The 18,778-nt window shown below is 35.8% G+C and overlaps 1 protein-coding gene across 1 annotated transcript; it reads left to right on the plus strand.

Annotated features, from left to right (window-relative positions):
- Window positions 1-374: 374 nt before the first annotated feature.
- flii (FLII actin remodeling protein) lies at window positions 375-17,730 on the plus strand. The gene is made up of 31 exons (XM_077734020.1): window positions 375-598; window positions 2,449-2,559; window positions 2,894-2,965; window positions 3,578-3,658; window positions 4,316-4,563; window positions 4,755-4,858; window positions 4,943-5,118; window positions 5,182-5,339; window positions 5,427-5,511; window positions 6,411-6,558; window positions 6,694-6,827; window positions 7,651-7,758; window positions 7,847-7,951; window positions 8,054-8,233; window positions 8,310-8,392; window positions 8,476-8,550; window positions 8,683-8,766; window positions 8,931-9,102; window positions 9,187-9,294; window positions 9,462-9,653; window positions 11,618-11,716; window positions 11,800-11,889; window positions 12,035-12,174; window positions 13,778-13,970; window positions 14,034-14,188; window positions 14,254-14,314; window positions 14,382-14,510; window positions 15,644-15,750; window positions 15,825-15,930; window positions 15,993-16,058; window positions 16,137-17,730. Exons 1-31 carry the CDS (start codon window positions 536-538, stop codon window positions 16,269-16,271), a joined length of 3,768 nt encoding a protein of 1,255 aa, XP_077590146.1. The 5' UTR covers window positions 375-535; the 3' UTR covers window positions 16,272-17,730.
- The last annotated feature ends 1,048 nt before the right edge of the window (window positions 17,731-18,778 follow it).

Below are 18,778 nucleotides of genomic sequence, written 5' to 3' on the forward strand. Positions count from 1 at the left end.
ATACCAAAAACTTCCGGTATAGTTGTCTTCAAAATAAAACAATTTCCTACCAAATCCTCGAAAGATAACATGGGAATTTATAATTTATTTTGAAAGAAACTGCGCATGCTATGTTTGTATTGCATGGAAAAATAATTGACGATTTAAGTATACAAACTCCGACTACTTTTAAGCGCGCTTTTACAATTTCTGCGGTGAATAATTTGCTTATAGGACTGCTAATTTAGTATGTCGCAACTAAACGTTTATTATTTGAATTTTTAACATTGAGTGTAAATAGTTGTATTCACTTTTGACTGAATTTTACCTTTAATTGGCGCATGAATGTTGTAACGGTTTATGGCCGCTAAGTGGCGCTGTCTGCTTATAATTTTAGGGTAATATTTTTTACAAAATGGGGGCGGTAATGGGCGAATAAGGCCGAGTTTCCCCATTTAATATACAAAGAAGGAGACGCCAAGCCCAAATAGTGACAGCTGCACTAAAATAGCCTAGCGACGGCTGAGCAGTGAGCAGCTGACATCACCCAGCAAAAATGGCTGCCACCGGAGTTCTTCCCTTTGTAAGGGGGGTAGACCTCAGTGGGAACGACTTTAAAGTAAGAATTCGCCCGATTATTTTTATTAACTAACTGTTTGTTGAATTGGCTAATACGATCCAGCGAGACTGAACGCAAAACGGAATAAATACCTAAACACTAGCTTAGCTCCTCTGTACTAGCTGGGCGTTAGCCAGTTTCCAGATATTAAAAAAAAAAAAAACAATCTAGAAATATCGCGACCGAAATATGAAAAAAATGGATAGGTACTTCACTAACCATGCCTTTGTTCAGAGTTGTTCTTAAAGTGGATTACTCGATTCAGTTCGTTTCAAAGTTCAACAACTCATTCTCTAACAAATAAGAATAAACTCATCAAGATAACTTGGAACAATACTATTGTTGATTTGAGTGAACGAATTTATGTTTTCATAATTTTGCTATGACGACAGCTTGCCTTTAGACGTATAATATACGCATTCAGTCCACCATAATTATTTTTATTATATTTGCCCTAATACCATCACGTATTATGACGTACATCCAGATGTTGACGTTTATCTATATGCTTATTAGTGTTGTGACAATATATCAATATGGTGATACATGGCAAAACTTTGTATCCTTACAGGTTATTGATATGCCCCCGCCAAGAGTTAGAAATATGTATCTTTAAAAACACGTCACGTGACCAGCCAATGACCAGGGCACAGGGAGGAAAAACAACTATTCACACTCATACCTAGGGGCAATTTAAAGGGTCCAATCAGCCTAGCATGCATGTCTTTGGAATCTGGGAGGAAATCAGAGTACCTGGAGAAAACCCACACAGGCCCGAGGAGAACATGCAAACTCCACACAGGTGGACGGACCTGGATTTGAACCCGGATCCCCCACTGTGAGGCAGACGTGCTAAGCACTCATCTGCCAGGCCGCACCATTATCATACATACCAAGCTTGTAAAAAAAAAATGGTGTTGCTGAATTTATTTATAGAAATGTTAGACTGAAATATTATCTTAGTCTGTGAGAAAGGGAACAATGATTGTCACTGACAGTGCAAATAAATACACTATCATTGCATTTAGAAATAGCCTATTATTGTATCATGTTTATTTTCCAAACCATTCATTCATATTCCGAACTGCTTATCCTCACAAGGGTCGTAGGGGGGGCTGGAGCCTATCTTAGCTAACTTTGGGCACCAGGCGGGGGACAGCCTGAATCGGTGGCTAACCAATCGCACGCAGGGCACAGTGAGATAGATGGCTGTCCATTCACATTCGCACTCAAACTTAGGGACAATTTAGTGTGTTCAAACAGCCTATTACATGTTGGAGGAAACCTCAACCCCAGAACTTAGATGCCAACGCATTAACCACATCCTAAACCCTGTATCTATGATTGTTGGATCACCAGCTTGTGCGATAAGAGTTATCATCTTATCAGGAAGTACCAAATGGTTCCCATGCCTAGTGCACATAGCTGCTTTGTCCTTAAAAATTAGAATCCAGGAGCCTAAATCTTCTCATTTCAATTATTTCTCATTACTTTTGTGCCATGGTCTAATAAATATGTTAAGCACAGGACACATCATGCGTGGTTCATGTTAACATCAGTTTAAGATAACTGCTTTACTAGATTTAAAAAATATATATATATTCCGAACAGGTATACTTAAATTGTTATTTGGATTAAATATAATGCTTTTACTGTCATTATACAAGTATAATGAGATTTAAAGGTTCACCACATAGTACATAAATAACAATAAGCAAACAGACAAATAAGTAATACATAATAAATAGATGAATGATAATCTATCACTTATTTAATGATTATTTATGATATGCAGCCTATTTTTAAGTATTTGGTGCATATAATCATCAAACATCCTCTATACCTTACAGGGAGGATATTTTCCTGAGCATGTCAAATGCATGAGGAGTCTGCGATGGCTCAAATTGAACAGGACGGGACTCTGTTACCTGCCAGAGGAGTTGTCCTCTCTGCAGAAGCTGGTAAGAAAGAATTACATTGAGCATACACTTGTTTGGAAATAACTCTAAGTGAACAGGAAAAGATTGCATCACTGGGCTTATGAAGAAATGTAATTGAGTAACCTCTTTATGTTTAAATGCACTGTACCTCTTATATGATTACTGTGGCCAAAGCAATTTGTTTGATTTTAAACTTATAGGTAAATTTCATTGGTTGATTTTCACAGTGAGAAGTCCTTTTTGTTGAGTAGGTAAATAAATAAATGAATGTATGCAGTGCAGTCTTGTATTTTCATTATGTTTTCATTTATTTTGGTGTTGAGTTTTGTGTTTTTACGTCTTTTTTTTTCTACAGGAACATCTTTCTGTGAGCCACAATAGCTTGACCACATTACATGGAGAGCTCTCTAGCTTGCCCAACCTGAGGGTAAATAAACATGTTCTCAATCTAACTGACAGTGGAAGGTTAGAGGTCAAAACAAAGTTGTTGCAGTTAACTAAAAATGCTTTTGTAATTGTAATATATTCTAGAATTTACAAGTTTTTAAAACTATTTTTCACCCCACAGGTAATAAGTAGCATTTGCCTTTTATACATTGTGTAGTTGTGCTAATGACTGTAGAATGTTTTCTTTTAAAATCTAGTTAACAAGTTGAATGAGTGGTTTAAACAGTAGATTCCACTGCTTTTGCAACAATTTACCTGTTAAAAGCTTTAATGCAAAAAGATTGCTTTTCCTTTCCTCTTTTTTTGTTCACATACTACTGAATTTAGCTGAGTGGCTTCTACATTCCATTCATCTTCTACTAAAAATGTTAGAACTTTTCCATTAGCAGTTCCATGTCATCAGACTCTTCCTGCCAGCCGGGAATTCTAAGACACAAAATCACAATGAGCCAAAGAATGCAAAGTTTTATAAGTTGTGTTACAATATCAATGACCTCATGCATTGTGTGGTTTGACCTAGTGCAGCTGGTAGGATGGGAATCCCCTTGTAATTGTATGTAATAAGAAAAAAAAAATGTTTTGCCTTGTACAGGCTGTCGTTGCCCGTGGAAACAACCTAAAAAACTCAGGAGTTCCAGATGACATCTTTCAGCTTGATGACCTCTCTGTGCTGGTATACATATAATTTCTACTTTTGTGCATAGCCAAATGTAACTGAACTTGCATATTACTAGCGCATACCTTGGAATGACCCTCACACATACCAACAAGCTGCCATAATGTTTTAAAGCTCCACATATACCATATTTTCTCGAATATAAGCCGTATCTGTAACCAAAAAAAAAAGATGACTTAATCAGGGGTACAGCTTATGTGCACAAGGCTCACAGCTGTGGTATACCTATTTTCACCGTTAGATTTACTATTTGTTGGTTATTTTCAGTTTTGGAGTTAGAAAACAACCATTACGAGATGAAGTACTATAAAAAAACTTTTATACTATTTCAATCGTTAATTTACCGGATGAATTGCTAACTTCCTTGTGATATTGACCCTTATACTCTGCTTTTGATTTATACAGTCTCAGAAATATCACGTGTGATGATTTTTCCTCAAGATTTTCCCTTCAAAGTAACACATTTGTACTCTCTATTGAAATCATGAATATGGAGGTGAAAATTGTGAATCGGGGGGGCTTGTACGTGAGAAATTGTAAAATTCAACGATTTTTAAGGCAGTTTTAGACAGGGTATGGCTTATATGCGAGAAAATCTGGTACTTTCTTTTTAAACTTTTATTCCTATCACTAATTCATTTCCTTAACTCATAGGACCTGAGTTACAATCAGCTGACAGAGGTCCCAGTTGATCTGGAAAACAGCCGCAATATGCTGGTGCTCAACCTGAGTCACAATGGCATCGACTCAATCCCCAACCAGCTGTTCATTAATCTGACAGACTTGCTGTATCTGGATCTTAGTGACAACAAACTGGACAGCCTGCCACCGCAGATGAGACGCCTCGTTCATTTGCAGACACTCATTCTAAACAACAACCCTCTGATGCATGCACAGTTGCGGTAAAAAGGCTAGAATTCTGTATTTTAGTTGTAGGATTTTTTTAAATGCAAAGGAATGACAAGCAGATCATGAAATGTTTTCATGAATAACACACTAGTGCTCAGAATTTGTTCAAATTAGAAAGTTAACAGTCAGCCTTTGGCTTTTTGGTGATGTTTTTTGTTTTTTTCTTATACATCTGTGGAAGCAGACAGCTGCCAGCTATGGTGGCATTACAAACTCTTCACCTGAGGAACACCCAAAGGACACAAAGCAATATGCCCACAACCCTAGAGGGTCTGGTGAATTTAGCAGGTGACACATTTTTCTCTGCTGTATTTTTTTTCATCAATAGCCAATCATTTGTGATTGTGAAGTCACCTCTGGCTTTTCTCATAGATGTCGACCTGTCTTGTAATGACCTGACACGGGTTCCAGAGTGCCTCTATTCACTGGGTAGTTTGAAAAGACTCAACTTGAGTAGTAATCAGATATCGGAACTGTCGCTCTGTATCGACCAGTGGACCCAACTCGAAACACTCAACCTTAGCCGCAACATCCTCACCTCATTGCCTGTAAGGATTTTTGTTTGTTTGGTTGTTTATATACTTTTTTAAAAATGATCTTTTTCCATTTAGTCTGCCATTTGTAAGCTGTCCAAATTGAAAAAGCTGTACATGAACTCCAACAAGCTGGACTTTGATGGTGTTCCGCCTGGCATGGGTAAATTATCCAATCTTACAGAGTTCATGGCAGCAAACAACAACCTGGAACTGATTCCTGAGGGACTTTGTAGGTGAGTATAGGAGATTAAACTTTTTGCTTACACTGCACGCATGAGTATGAAACATGCAACAAGGTGATTTTTGATTTTGTTGTGTAGATGCGGCATGCTGAAGAAGCTTGTGCTGAATAAAAACCGTCTTGTGACACTGCCAGAAGCCATCCATTTCCTCACTGACTTAGAGGTACCACAAAGCCCACTAGAAGACTATTGAGACTAGTACAGTCATTTTTACACTTTTTGATTGAATATAAAGAACCTATATCATGGTTTCACAATCTATTTAACCTGAATATATGGTATTGTCAACTGATGATCCTGTACTTTTTAGTTTGGGTTAGGGTTATCCCCAAAACAAGTTGGAATGAGCAGTTATGTATTATAACTTTTCCACATTCCATCTTTGTCATTGTAGTCAAGGACATTATGTCAAACTGGAGTTGATGCTAAACCGCAATGATATAAAGCTCTCGGACTTGGCTTCAGTAGCAAAAATGTAATGCGGGTCACGTGACCTTACATTACTCTGTTGCCATCTTAAAACAGCTCCTGCGGCAGGGCCCATTTGAGAGATGGATTCATTTAATTTACAATAGGCATTGGAGATACTTATCATTTGGCAAAAAAGCATGGAAACGTTCACATAGTGACTTTGGATAATGGAAAACTATTTTAACATGGTTCAAAAATGTATAATAAGTGGCCTTTAATTAGTGAATTAAATGTCACATCCCTGCAAATCATTTAAATTTCACAAAATGCATGTATATATAGTTGTATCAGTGCTTACGAAATTAATTGGTTCCAGAACGTTTTTCATAAGTTGAAAATTGTATAATTACAGCTGCAGTTTGTGTAAATAAGAGCCAAGTAGAGTGTAGTGAAATTGTCAAGCAAGAAGCAACGTGACAATTTCAAAATAAAATAACGGATACAAGAGATGCATTGACGTTTTCGTATTTTCGTGAGGCACTGATTTGTATCTCAAAATGTTTCATAACCTGAAAAGTTCATACCAAGAGGCATTCATAAGTAGAGGTATGACTAGATATATCCATATATATTTATATCCATCTTTTTTAGGTTCTGGATGTACGGGAGAACCCCAACCTCGTGATGCCTCCAAAACCGGTTGACAGAGGAGCCGAGTGGTACAATATCGACTTCTCCTTGCAGAACCAGTTGCGACTGGCTGGAGCCTCGGCTGCCACTGTCGCGGCTGCCGGAGAGGGTGGGTGCATGAGTCAATGTGTTTTATTTGTTCACTAGTGTGACTACTTCATCCTAAAAACTACAATCTGGAGAAAAAAAAAATCAAATGATTTGACAACCCACACAATTGGTTCTCTTCCTTCTCTGTCTTCAGGGACCAGCTCCAAAGATCCCCTGGCAAGAAAGATGAGGCTCAGGAGGAGGAAGGATTGTTCCCAAGACGATCAGGCCACTAAACAAGTTTTGAAGGGCATGAGTGATGTTGCACAAGAAAAAAAGAACCTGGAGGTGAGGGAATCATTTGTTAATTTGTCCCTCCCAGTCAAAATGAATTTAATATCTAACCCAGGGGTGGGCAAACTTTTCGGCCCGGGGACCACATTGACTTTAAAAAATTGACAGATGGGCCGGGTCAGTACAAGATACGATACATATAAAAAACTGCATCCGTTAAGGGGTGGGCAAACTTTTCGGCCCGTTGACCACATTGAGTTTAAAAATTTGACAGTTGGGCCGGGTCAGCACAAGATACGATACATATAAAAAAAACTGCATCCGTTAACAGTACATATGAAACGTGTGTGGGGAGCATAGCACTAACTTTAAAACATTTTTTTGGCATTGTTGAGGTTTTTCTAGCTGGTACATTGCTTGCTGATGCGCTATATGTATATAGGTAAAAGGTTGTGTGAAAGGGGAATGCACATGCGTATATAATGCTTAAAGTCTGACAATATTAGCAGTCTACGATAATGTTTTTATCTGTTATCAGTGAAGACGATCCGAGATTGAGCCGTAATGGGTATAACAAGATAGTTTTTACAAAAGACATATTTAAAAAAAAAAAAAAAAAAACATACAAAAGTTCTTACGCAATTTCAAGTGATCAAAAAAAATGGAAACGTATAAATTGACTGTTATGGTGTCACATTGGCTTTATCTCAATCCCAAATCCTAATATTGTGGGCTAAGGGACTCCACTTGGATGTCAGCTCATTATGAGGTTAGAATTTTTTTAAATTACCAAAAATATTCACTGGGCCAATAAAGCACTGACATGAAATGTTTTGCAGTTTATTAAAGAATGATTACTTTTCACCTTTTGATTCAGGAAAATGGAGATTTGAAATATGCAGATTTAAAGGTTCGACGTTGGGATCAGAGTCTAAAAAAGCCACATTTAGACTACTCGGAGTTCTTTATGGATGATGCGGGGCAGGTAATGTTCTCGGTCAAACCACATAAATATAATTGCCCCTCATTTGGTGTCCGAAATGCACAGTAAGCATGTCCCCGCCTCACTCTAGGTTCCAGGTGTCAGCGTGTGGCAAATTGAAAACTTTGTTCCCATGCCAGTGGACGAAACGTTCCAAGGAAAATTTTATGAGGCAGACTGCTATATTGTCCTCAAGGTAACCCGCCATCACTTATGTACATCTAGCAGTATAGAGTAATAGAAGTCAGTGTGTAGTCAAGCCAAAGCATAAATTACCCTTTTGCTCTCTTGACTGTAGACATTTTTAGATGAAAATGGAGCACTGACCTGGCAGATATACTACTGGATTGGCCAGGCAGCCACTCTAGATAAGAAAGCCGGCTCTGCCATCCATGCTGTCAACCTCAGGAATTTCCTTGGTGCCGAGTGCAGGACAATAAGGGAAGAGATGGGAGACGAGAGCGAGGAGTTTAGTGAAGTATGTCAAATGGACTTCCCCATGCATAATGCACCTTCCTCTTGCAACTTTAAACAAGTTATCGCCTCATCCTCAGGTGTTCAACAATGAGATATCATACATTGAAGGAGGTACTGCCAGTGGATTTTACACTGTGGAGGACACACACTATTCTGTTAGGTAGTCTATATTCTAATTGTTCATGTATTTATAATCCTATTTCTGTAGTTGTCTTTGAACTACCAACGTTTGTGTTTTATCAGGCTGTACAGAGTTTACGGCAAGAAAAATATCAGATTAGAGTCTGTACCTGCGAAGTCTTCCTCACTTGATCCACGGTGACTTAACTTTTTTCTATTATTTATCTGCACTTTACCCACACTTTAAGTACAATTAAGTCAATTTCGGTAGGATTGTTGTATTGCTGGTAATGTATAAGTGTAGTGATTTTTTTCTTCTATGTTTGGCAGCTTTGTGTTCCTATTGGACATTGGAATGGAAATCTTTGTCTGGAGAGGTGCCAATGCCACGCTGAGTGGCACCACAAAAGCCAGGTCAGGGGATAATGATGGCATTACTTATTCATGAGTGACACTTTATTCAGACAACCTATTTGCCCCCCATCTATTCTTCAAGTCCAGGAGTTAATTGCAACTTTAAATTAGTCTTGAAAAGGAATTAAATCCTCAGTAGTTGGTTCAATCTTTATTTCTTTCAGGTTATTTGCAGAGAAGATTAATAAGAACGAACGCAAGGGGAAGGCAGAAATCACAACTCTACGGCAGAACCAGGAGCCTCCAAATTTCTGGGAGCAACTGGGAGGACAACCTGAGGAGATCAAGAAGCACGTACCAGACAACTTCTCACCTATCAGACCCAAACTTTACAAGGTATAAAGTGGATTTGTGACACAAATCAAGCCCCACATTTTAATTCATAACAAGTGAGTACATTGTTCATGTGTTGTCACGTAGGTGGGTTTGGGTCTTGGCTATCTCGAGCTTCCTCAGATAAACTACAAACTTTCTGTGGAGCACAAAGACCACAAGATCCAACTGGACACGCTACCAGAGCTCAGACTGGTATGTCATTTCTTTTTTGATCAGCTAAAATGGGTTTACAGCTAATCCCAGATAATGTGCACAAAGTCAAAAAGTATATCTCTGAAGTACTAACACTAGTGCCAATTTTCCTTGTGACCTACTTACAATCAACCCAACACTCAACCTACATTCTCCACCTCCCTCAGCTGCAGTCACTGCTGGACACCAAGTGCGTGTACATCATAGATTGTTGGTCTGATGTGTTCATCTGGATCGGAAGGAAATCTCCTCGTCTCGTCCGAGCCGCCGCTTTAAATCTGGGTCAGGAGATCTGCTCCATGCTGCACCGGCCAAAACATGCATGTGTCACCCGTAACTTGGAAGGCACTGAATGCCAGGTAATGCATTTGAATATCATAATGTTGACTTGACCAACTGACCTTTTAACGCATTGGCAGCCATTGACGTCGTTAAAGGTCAAAACCATATATATATATATATATATATATATATATATATATATATATATATATATATATATATATATATATATATATATATATATATATATATATATATATATATATATATATATATATATATATATATATATATATATATATATATATATATATATATATATATATATATATATATATATATATATATATATATATATATATATATATATATATATATATATATATATATATATATATATATATATATATATATATATATATATATATATATATATATATATATATATATATATATATATATATATATATATATATATATATATATATATATATATATATATATATATATATATATATATATATATATATATATATATATATATATATATATATATATATATATATATATATATATATATATATATATATATATATATATATATATATATATATATATATATATATATATATATATATATATATATATATATATATATATATATATATATATATATATATATATATATATATATATATATATATATATATATATATATATATATATATATATATATATATATATATATATATATATATATATATATATATATATATATATATATATATATATATATATATATATATATATATATATATATATATATATATATATATATATATATATATATATATATATATATATATATATATATATATATATATATATATATATATATATATATATATATATATATATATATATATATATATATATATATATATATATATATATATATATATATATATATATATATATATATATATATATATATATATATATATATATATATATATATATATATATATATATATATATATATATATATATATATATATATATATATATATATATATATATATATATATATATATATATATATATATATATATATATATATATATATATATATATATATATATATATATATATATATATATATATATATATATATATATATATATATATATATATATATATATATATATATATATATATATATATATATATATATATATATATATATATATATATATATATATATATATATATATATATATATATATATATATATATATATATATATATATATATATATATATATATATATATATATATATATATATATATATATATATATATATATATATATATATATATATATATATATATATATATATATATATATATATATATATATATATATATATATATATATATATATATATATATATATATATATATATATATATATATATATATATATATATATATATATATATATATATATATATATATATATATATATATATATATATATATATATATATATATATATATATATATATATATATATATATATATATATATATATATATATATATATATATATATATATATATATATATATATATATATATATATATATATATATATATATATATATATATATATATATATATATATATATATATATATATATATATATATATATATATATATATATATATATATATATATATATATATATATATATATATATATATATATATATATATATATATATATATATATATATATATATATATATATATATATATATATATATATATATATATATATATATATATATATATATATATATATATATATATATATATATATATATATATATATATATATATATATATATATATATTTTTTTTTTTTTTTTACATTTTGATTCAGTCATCATTTTATTTAGTTACAAATATGGCTTTTATGCGAGAAAATAGGGTAAATGACTTGGACTTTTAACATTTTTTCCTTTCCTCTCTCACAGGTGTTTAAGTCAAAGTTCAAGAACTGGGACGACGTGCTGAAGGTGGACTACACCAGAGCTGCCGAAACAGTGCAGCAGAAAGATAACCTGCAGGGCAAGGTGACCGATCAGAGATAACGATGCACATTTATCTTAATATAGATGTTCGCTTTGTTTGACGAGTTGTTGGTCGCTCCTGTCAGGTGAAGAAAGACACAGAGCAGAAAGACCAAATGAAAGCCGACCTCACGGCGCTCTTCCATCCAAGGCAGCCGGCTATGCCTCTCACCGAGGTCTGACACACACACACACACACACACACACACACACACACACACACACACACACACACACACACACACACACACACACACACACACACACACACTGCTTGTCTGCAACAAGACAGCCTCAAATGAGTGTCCTTGTTATATCCAGGCAGAACAGCTGATGGAGGATTGGAACGAGGACTTGGATGGAATGGAGGGATTTGTACTGGAGAGCAAAAAGTTTGCTCGTCTTCCCGAGGAGGAATTTGGTCACTTTTTTACGCAGGATTGCTACGTCTTCCTCTGCAGGTACGTATTGCCTTAATGCCTAATTGCTACATAAGAGGTGTTAACTGTATTGCTGTGTTCAGATCACAAGTGTTTTATTATTATTTTGTTTAAGCCTGATGGGTTCCCATAGAAAGTCAGTGTAATTGTTGAAAAAAGTTGATATTTCAGCGGCGAAGCAGCCAATCAAATATGTTTACTCATTTGTGTGACTTTAGTTGCCGGAATCTTCCTTATTACATTTAGTCAATAAAACTAAAACTCAGATAATTAGAAATCAATCAGATTGGGTTTTATATCTATACCAATTATCAGTGTATAGAGAAGGCCGATGACCAATATTTGGAGCTGATACTCATTTTCAGTGTAAAATTAAATCGCGCAAACCAAGTCAAAATGATACCCATATATATTATTTAATATGTTCAGGATTCTTAATACTTATGTTGAAGTATGTTTCATAATTACCAATTTGCAATTCAACTTGTACATTGAGAGTGAGAGCTCAAATTTGTTCTCACTCGGCACTGAGTTCGGAGAAGGGGCAGCTGAGACGTGTCTCATTACCAATATAGAGTGCCAAATTGACACTTAGTTGCAGCAAGGCTCTTGAAATGGTCAAATATCCCTTAATGGACAGATGTGACAGGTTGCTTATGATAGGCTGTGAATAAAGCAGGATACAGCCGGCAGAAGAGAGAACAGAAGTGTGACTCCATCTCATCTAAAATAACTAAGTTTTAAATTGATTTCTTTATTTCGGCCTTTTGGATTTAAAAAAAAAAATAGATAGATCTGTACATCAAATTGCCAAATATTGGCATTGATAATCAGTGGATCTTTAATAAGAATAGTCAACATATGAGATCAATGTTGCAATATTATGAGAATAAAGCTTTTACATTATAATATCATAAAGAAAATTGAAATATTCTAAGCTTTTAAGTCGTTTTGTTGTTTATGGTAGCGTTTACATGAACTTGATGTTTTGCAAACTGACATGGTAAAAGTCATTACTACTTATTTATTTTACATACTGCTCATCCTCACTGGGGTTGCGGTGGTCCTGAACCCTATCCCAACTCACTTTGGGCCAGAGGTGGGAAACACCCTGAATTGGTGGACAACCAATCGCAGGGCACAAGGAGAAGCACAACCACTCACACTCGCACTGAGTTGTTCACCGTGACCGGACATTTCGTCGACGGACACTTGGTCCTCGGACGTTTCGTCGAACGGAAGTTTCGTCAAACGGACATTTGGTCGCCGGATTCGCTTGCTCTCAAAATTATAATCATGAGGGAGAGAATTTACTGTTGAAAGCAATAAACCAGGTAATCTCTCCCTCTCAAAATTATAATCATATAAGAGAGAGAACTGTCCGTCAACCAAAGGTCCGTTCGACGATACGTGCAGGGACCAAATGTCCGGCTACCCGAGTTCACCAGCCTTCCATACATTTTTAGAATGTGGGAGGAAACCGGAGTACCCAGAGAAAAACTACACAAACCCAGAAAGAACATGCGATGTGAACACAAACCGGCATTTCGCGATGGGAAAAGCGCATCTGGTTTCAATGCAGCATCACAGTGAATAACCATCTCCCTACGCTTTGCTTTGTCAGATATTGGGTGCCAGTGGAATATGAAGACGGTGAAGACAAAGGAAAAGAGGATGAGGTGGACAAACAACCGGAAGAAGACTTCCAGTGTGTGGTTTATTTCTGGCAGGGCCGACAAGCCTCCAACATGGGTTGGCTCACCTTCACCTTTTCCCTGCAGAAGAAGTTTGAAAGCCTCTTTGCGGGGAAACTGAAGGTAACGTCTGTATGCTACAGAAAAAAGATGGCTTTTAATCATCTCTATTACGTATTCCTTCAGGTGGTGCGCATGACCCAGCAGCAAGAGAACATCAAGTTCTTGTCTCATTTCAAGAGGAAGTTCATCATCCACAAAGGGAAGAGAAAGCAGAAAACTGACTCGGCTCAGCCTTCTCTTTACCACATTCGCACCAACAGGAGTGCACTTTGCACCAGGTAGCCTTCATTTTAACATGGAAAACATTTTGGGTTCCGACTAAAACGTGGTGTCTTTCTTTCAGAACCATCCAGATTGGAACAGACTCGAGCAATCTCAATTCTGAGTTCTGCTTCATTCTCAAAGTGAGTTTTGTCTCATCCGTGCGTGATACATGGTGCGCAGACAATAACCGATTATCCTCATTTGCAGGTGCCCTTTGAGAGCACTGACAACCAGGGCATAGTTTACACTTGGGTGGGCCGAGCTGCAGACCCTGACGAGGCCAAGCTGGCCGAGGACATCATGAACAGCATGTTTGACGACACTTACAGCAAGCAGGTAGGACAACGGCAACATGCAATGGGAACTATGCTGGCAAGGGCGTGCTAATGTTTAACTTAAAATCAATCGAAAGGCTGATGTTTTGTCGCCTTAATACACTAGCAGTTGCGTGACTGTTGATGTTTAATTCATTGGAACGATTATAGGTAGTAAATCATGGTTTCTTAAGGGTTTTCAATTCATGAGAAATGGTTAAAGAGAAGCTAGAAGTGCATATCGTGTTTTGTTTTGTATTTGTTTGACTAGGGTGGTAGAAATTAATTTAAATGAGGGTAGTACTCAGTTGAAAAAAGTTCTTGTTAAAGGCCTTGAACTTTTTGGGGAGATTTTAGTGGAAGAATGAATCAAATGCTGTAGTATATGCGAGACAATGCTTTTAATCGGATTTGATAACAACAGAACAAACGCCACCTGATGGTGTAGAGCAGTGTTGGCCAACCTTTTTGAGCTGCGGCACAGTTTTCCAATTGAATAATCTCAAGGGATGCCACCATCTGAAAATCGTTTAATTTAAAACTATCTCGCCTATATAAACAATAGTCATTCTCATCAAATTTTTATCAGCAGGATTCACCAAAAGCTCACATTATTCCAAATTTAAATTTTTCACACTGACCGAATGTAATCAAAAGGTGATTTCTGTGGACCCTGAACAACTTCTGGTTCCAGTGATGCAAAAGCAATGTCATGTCGCATAATTTTGACTTTTCTCCAAATGTAATTTAAATCTCCTAATATGGCACACAGAAAATGTGCTCACAGACTTTACCTTGGCAAAAGTTGATGCCCTAGAAAACAAACAACTTTTGGTTCATGTTAGAGGAAAAATAAGCAATAGAATGACTGTTACACAATTCGAATCTTGTAATAGTATAATCGATAATTTAACATTCATCATATTTTGATTTTAACCTTGTGATTGGTCAATTGTAATCTCTTTATATTCATACTAATTTTTCTCTCTGAATATTACATTGTATGACTAGCAATTTCCCGCGGGACACTTTACATTTGCTCACGGCGCACTGATTGGAAAACATTGGCGTAGGGTGCTCGGACGTTTGGTTGCCGGTCTTTTGGTCCTTTTTGGTTAATGGAAGGAAGCTCAAAACGTTTATTTCCTGTTCTAGGTCATCAACGAGGGCGAAGAACCAGAAAACTTCTTCTGGGTCGGCATCGGTGCTCAGAATGAGTACGACGAGGATGCGGATTACATGAAATATGCTCGTCTTTTCAGGCAAGTTGATCCCACAGTCACGTTACACACGATGACTAGTTTCTCTATGACTGCAATTTCTTTTTTCTTTTCAGGTGTTCCAACGAGAAAGGCTATTTCTCCATTTCTGAAAAGTGCTCCGATTTTTGCCAAGACGACTTGGCTGATGACGACATCATGCTGCTAGATAACGGCAAAGAGGTAGGAATCGGTTTAAGGCCATGATTATCAGATCAAGTTTGACTTTAAATGGTCACCAACAGGTGTACATGTGGGTCGGTACTCAGACAAGCCAGGTGGAGATCAAACTGAGCCTCAAAGCTTGTCAGGTCAGTAAGAAATTCAACTTTCGTCCCAACAAATGGTGTTTATTTATATTTTTTCATCCATTCCCACTCTTTTTGCAGGTATACATCCAGCACATGCGCTCCAAAGAAACACAGCACCCCAGAAAACTGCGTTTAGTGCGCAAAGGGAACGAACCCCACTGCTTCACGCGTTGCTTTCATGCTTGGGGGGATTTCAAAACTTCCCCAGCGTAGACTCTCACTCGCATCAAGCTGCCAACTGCCTCCACTGTAAGGTCTTCCCTATGGAAGTAAATCTTTGCCACTGTCAGAGCCGCTTTTGACATTCAATTACGTCCAACATAAGTAACCCCACCAAGGCAGCAATAATAAGATTTTTAAACGCTTCTGCAGGAGAAGGGCACAATACAAAAGATGGAAGATATGTCTATCCTCCCGCTTTTCCAAAGTTACATCCCCTCTGCTTCATGGGCTTTATTGAAACAAGATCATGTGACATAGAAATGAGCAGGAATACAAAATGAGAGGTGACTTAGAAGTAGATGACATGCCTTAACCCATAGGTGTTGTTACTATGAAATTCCAGTAAGAGGCGTATCTGTAGAATTGTATTCTAGTGACTAAAAGAATTTAAAAGAAAACAAAAGAATATTTTACAGCCACCAGGGCAAAGCAATCCATGTCCACCTCATTTTCAATCAATGATGTACTATCAGTCATCATTGTCACTGAAGACAAGTCTTAGCAATGCTTTTTTTTCGTGGCATGATGACATTAGTAACCATTAAGTCTGTCACATGAGTAGAAAAGTGTGTATAACTTAACTTGATTGCCTAGATTTTTGATGAAATGAGACTGGCATGGATTGTTTCTCCTGTATGTTGCAAATGAATTTTATCTAACTGTATTGTTTTACAGCTGTATATTTCTAAAAAATCAAGTGTCAAATTCAAACTCTAGTGGCACAGATTTCCATCCATAGTTCCAAACCTTTTCCTCTTCAGCTCTTCAAACTCACCCACCCTATAAACAAAGCGAGCAGATATATTAAATATATTTAAAGGAGCAATATGTAAGACTGCTAGCAAAAAATTATCATTTCTGCAACCAGGATAATTTATGGACATGCACAATATCCCCCATTGGGTTGCCAAATAAGTTTTTTTTACATTAGTTTAAATAACTTTATTCATCCTGTATTTTAAAAAATTTCACTGTCACAGTAGCAAGAGGGTGAGAATACAGACACAGAAAAATGTTAACTTATCAACAAGTCCAAAGAATTACACATTAACATTAATTCATTTGGTAATGCACTGATAGCAGTGTGGTTTTCTTCCAAAATCTAGTTTTGATTACAAGTTTTCAAAGGCAAATCTTTTAAAATCATCTTTTATAGTCTCGGTTTTAACTAATGAGCACTGTCTTAGACATATATAAAGTATTTTGGATTTTTAGGGCCAGTTAATGAATAATTAAAGTGCAATTCTTACATAATGCTCCTTTTAAGTAAAAAAAGAAAACACTTTTAGCCAGTTAACCGTGCTTGCTTTACGTCTGGCCTCAGAAGCTTTTAGAATTTGGGAAACCTGCTGAGAATGTTTGGATGCTGTAATAGCTCAGTGCCATTTTGCACAGCTCATCAGAAGCACATTATTTTTTCATTGAAGATTTTAAACAGATTGTCCTTGCTCTTCTGTGGAATGTTTATTTTTTACATACTTGATATCACATATCGAACAAAATGCAACATTGCCCCAATCCCCCCCACCCCCCCTTGCTTTATTTAGCCAGCATGACCCGATGCGTGATTATTGAGAAAAGGGGTCCCCAAACTAGTCCTCAAGGGCCACTTTGGTTCCTGATTTTGGTCTACAAATCCGGCTCAGGCCATTTTACTAAGCAGATGTTTGCTAAAACAAGCAGTTTTTGACCTGGTAAAAAAATTGTCATCTTGTTTGTATGTCTGTATGAAATCCCACTGGCCTTTTTGGAGTAGTTTGGGGACCCCCTGATTTAAAACTTCGTCTCATCACTCGGATTGAAGTTGCTTTTTCGGCACTTTGTTGCAAGCCATTGCCACCACGAAAGGTTTTACGGGTTTAAAATCTACTTGTCAGATATTTAATGGGAAATCATATCTCTAAAAAAAACATCTATTTTTTTCTTTATTTTCTCAACTGTTAAGAGACATTGATCAAGTGGTTGTCTGTTCTGTCTTTCCTTCTGAGTAACGTGTGAGTCTCACGCGCAAAAAATGTGCACATCCTCTTAATGCCATCTGCAAATGCTTTATTTATGTATTTTATATGATTAATATATCACAACAAATCTCTTGTTGAATTTGTGCTTAAGTAGAAGTAGTGCTGATGTGCTTAAAAACTAAATTGAGTAACCCCCCCACCACTGCCTTAATCCCCCCACCACCGCCTCAATCCCCCCACTCCAACTCCCCCCAACACTATACCCCACCACCACTGCCTCAATCCCCCCCCCCCACTCCAACTCCCCCCAACACTGTACCCCCCCCCACCACCTCAATCCCCCCACTCCAACTCCCCCCAACAGTATACCCCCCCACCACCGCCTCAATCCCCCCACTCCAACTCCCCCCAACACCATAACCCCCCCCACCACAGCCTTAATCCCCCCACTCCAACTCCCCCAACACTATAACCCCCCACCACCACCTCAATCCCCCCCCCACTCCCCCCAACACTATACCCCCCCACCACCGCTTC

Source organism: Stigmatopora nigra, chromosome 15 (assembly GCF_051989575.1).
Source record: "Stigmatopora nigra isolate UIUO_SnigA chromosome 15, RoL_Snig_1.1, whole genome shotgun sequence".
In the NCBI taxonomy this organism is placed as follows: Eukaryota; Metazoa; Chordata; class Actinopteri; order Syngnathiformes; family Syngnathidae; genus Stigmatopora; species Stigmatopora nigra.

Excerpts from the sequence above, each read along its gene's own strand:
- flii (XM_077734020.1), top strand. The coding sequence starts at position 536 with ATGGCTGCCACCGGAGTTCTTCCCTTTGTAAGGGGGGTAGACCTCAGT. Across the intron at positions 7,952-8,053 it reads ACTGCTATATTGTCCTCAAG|ACATTTTTAGATGAAAATGG; the intron begins GTAACCCGCCAT and ends TCTTGACTGTAG. Across the intron at positions 14,511-15,643 it reads ACGACACTTACAGCAAGCAG|GTCATCAACGAGGGCGAAGA; the intron begins GTAGGACAACGG and ends TTCCTGTTCTAG.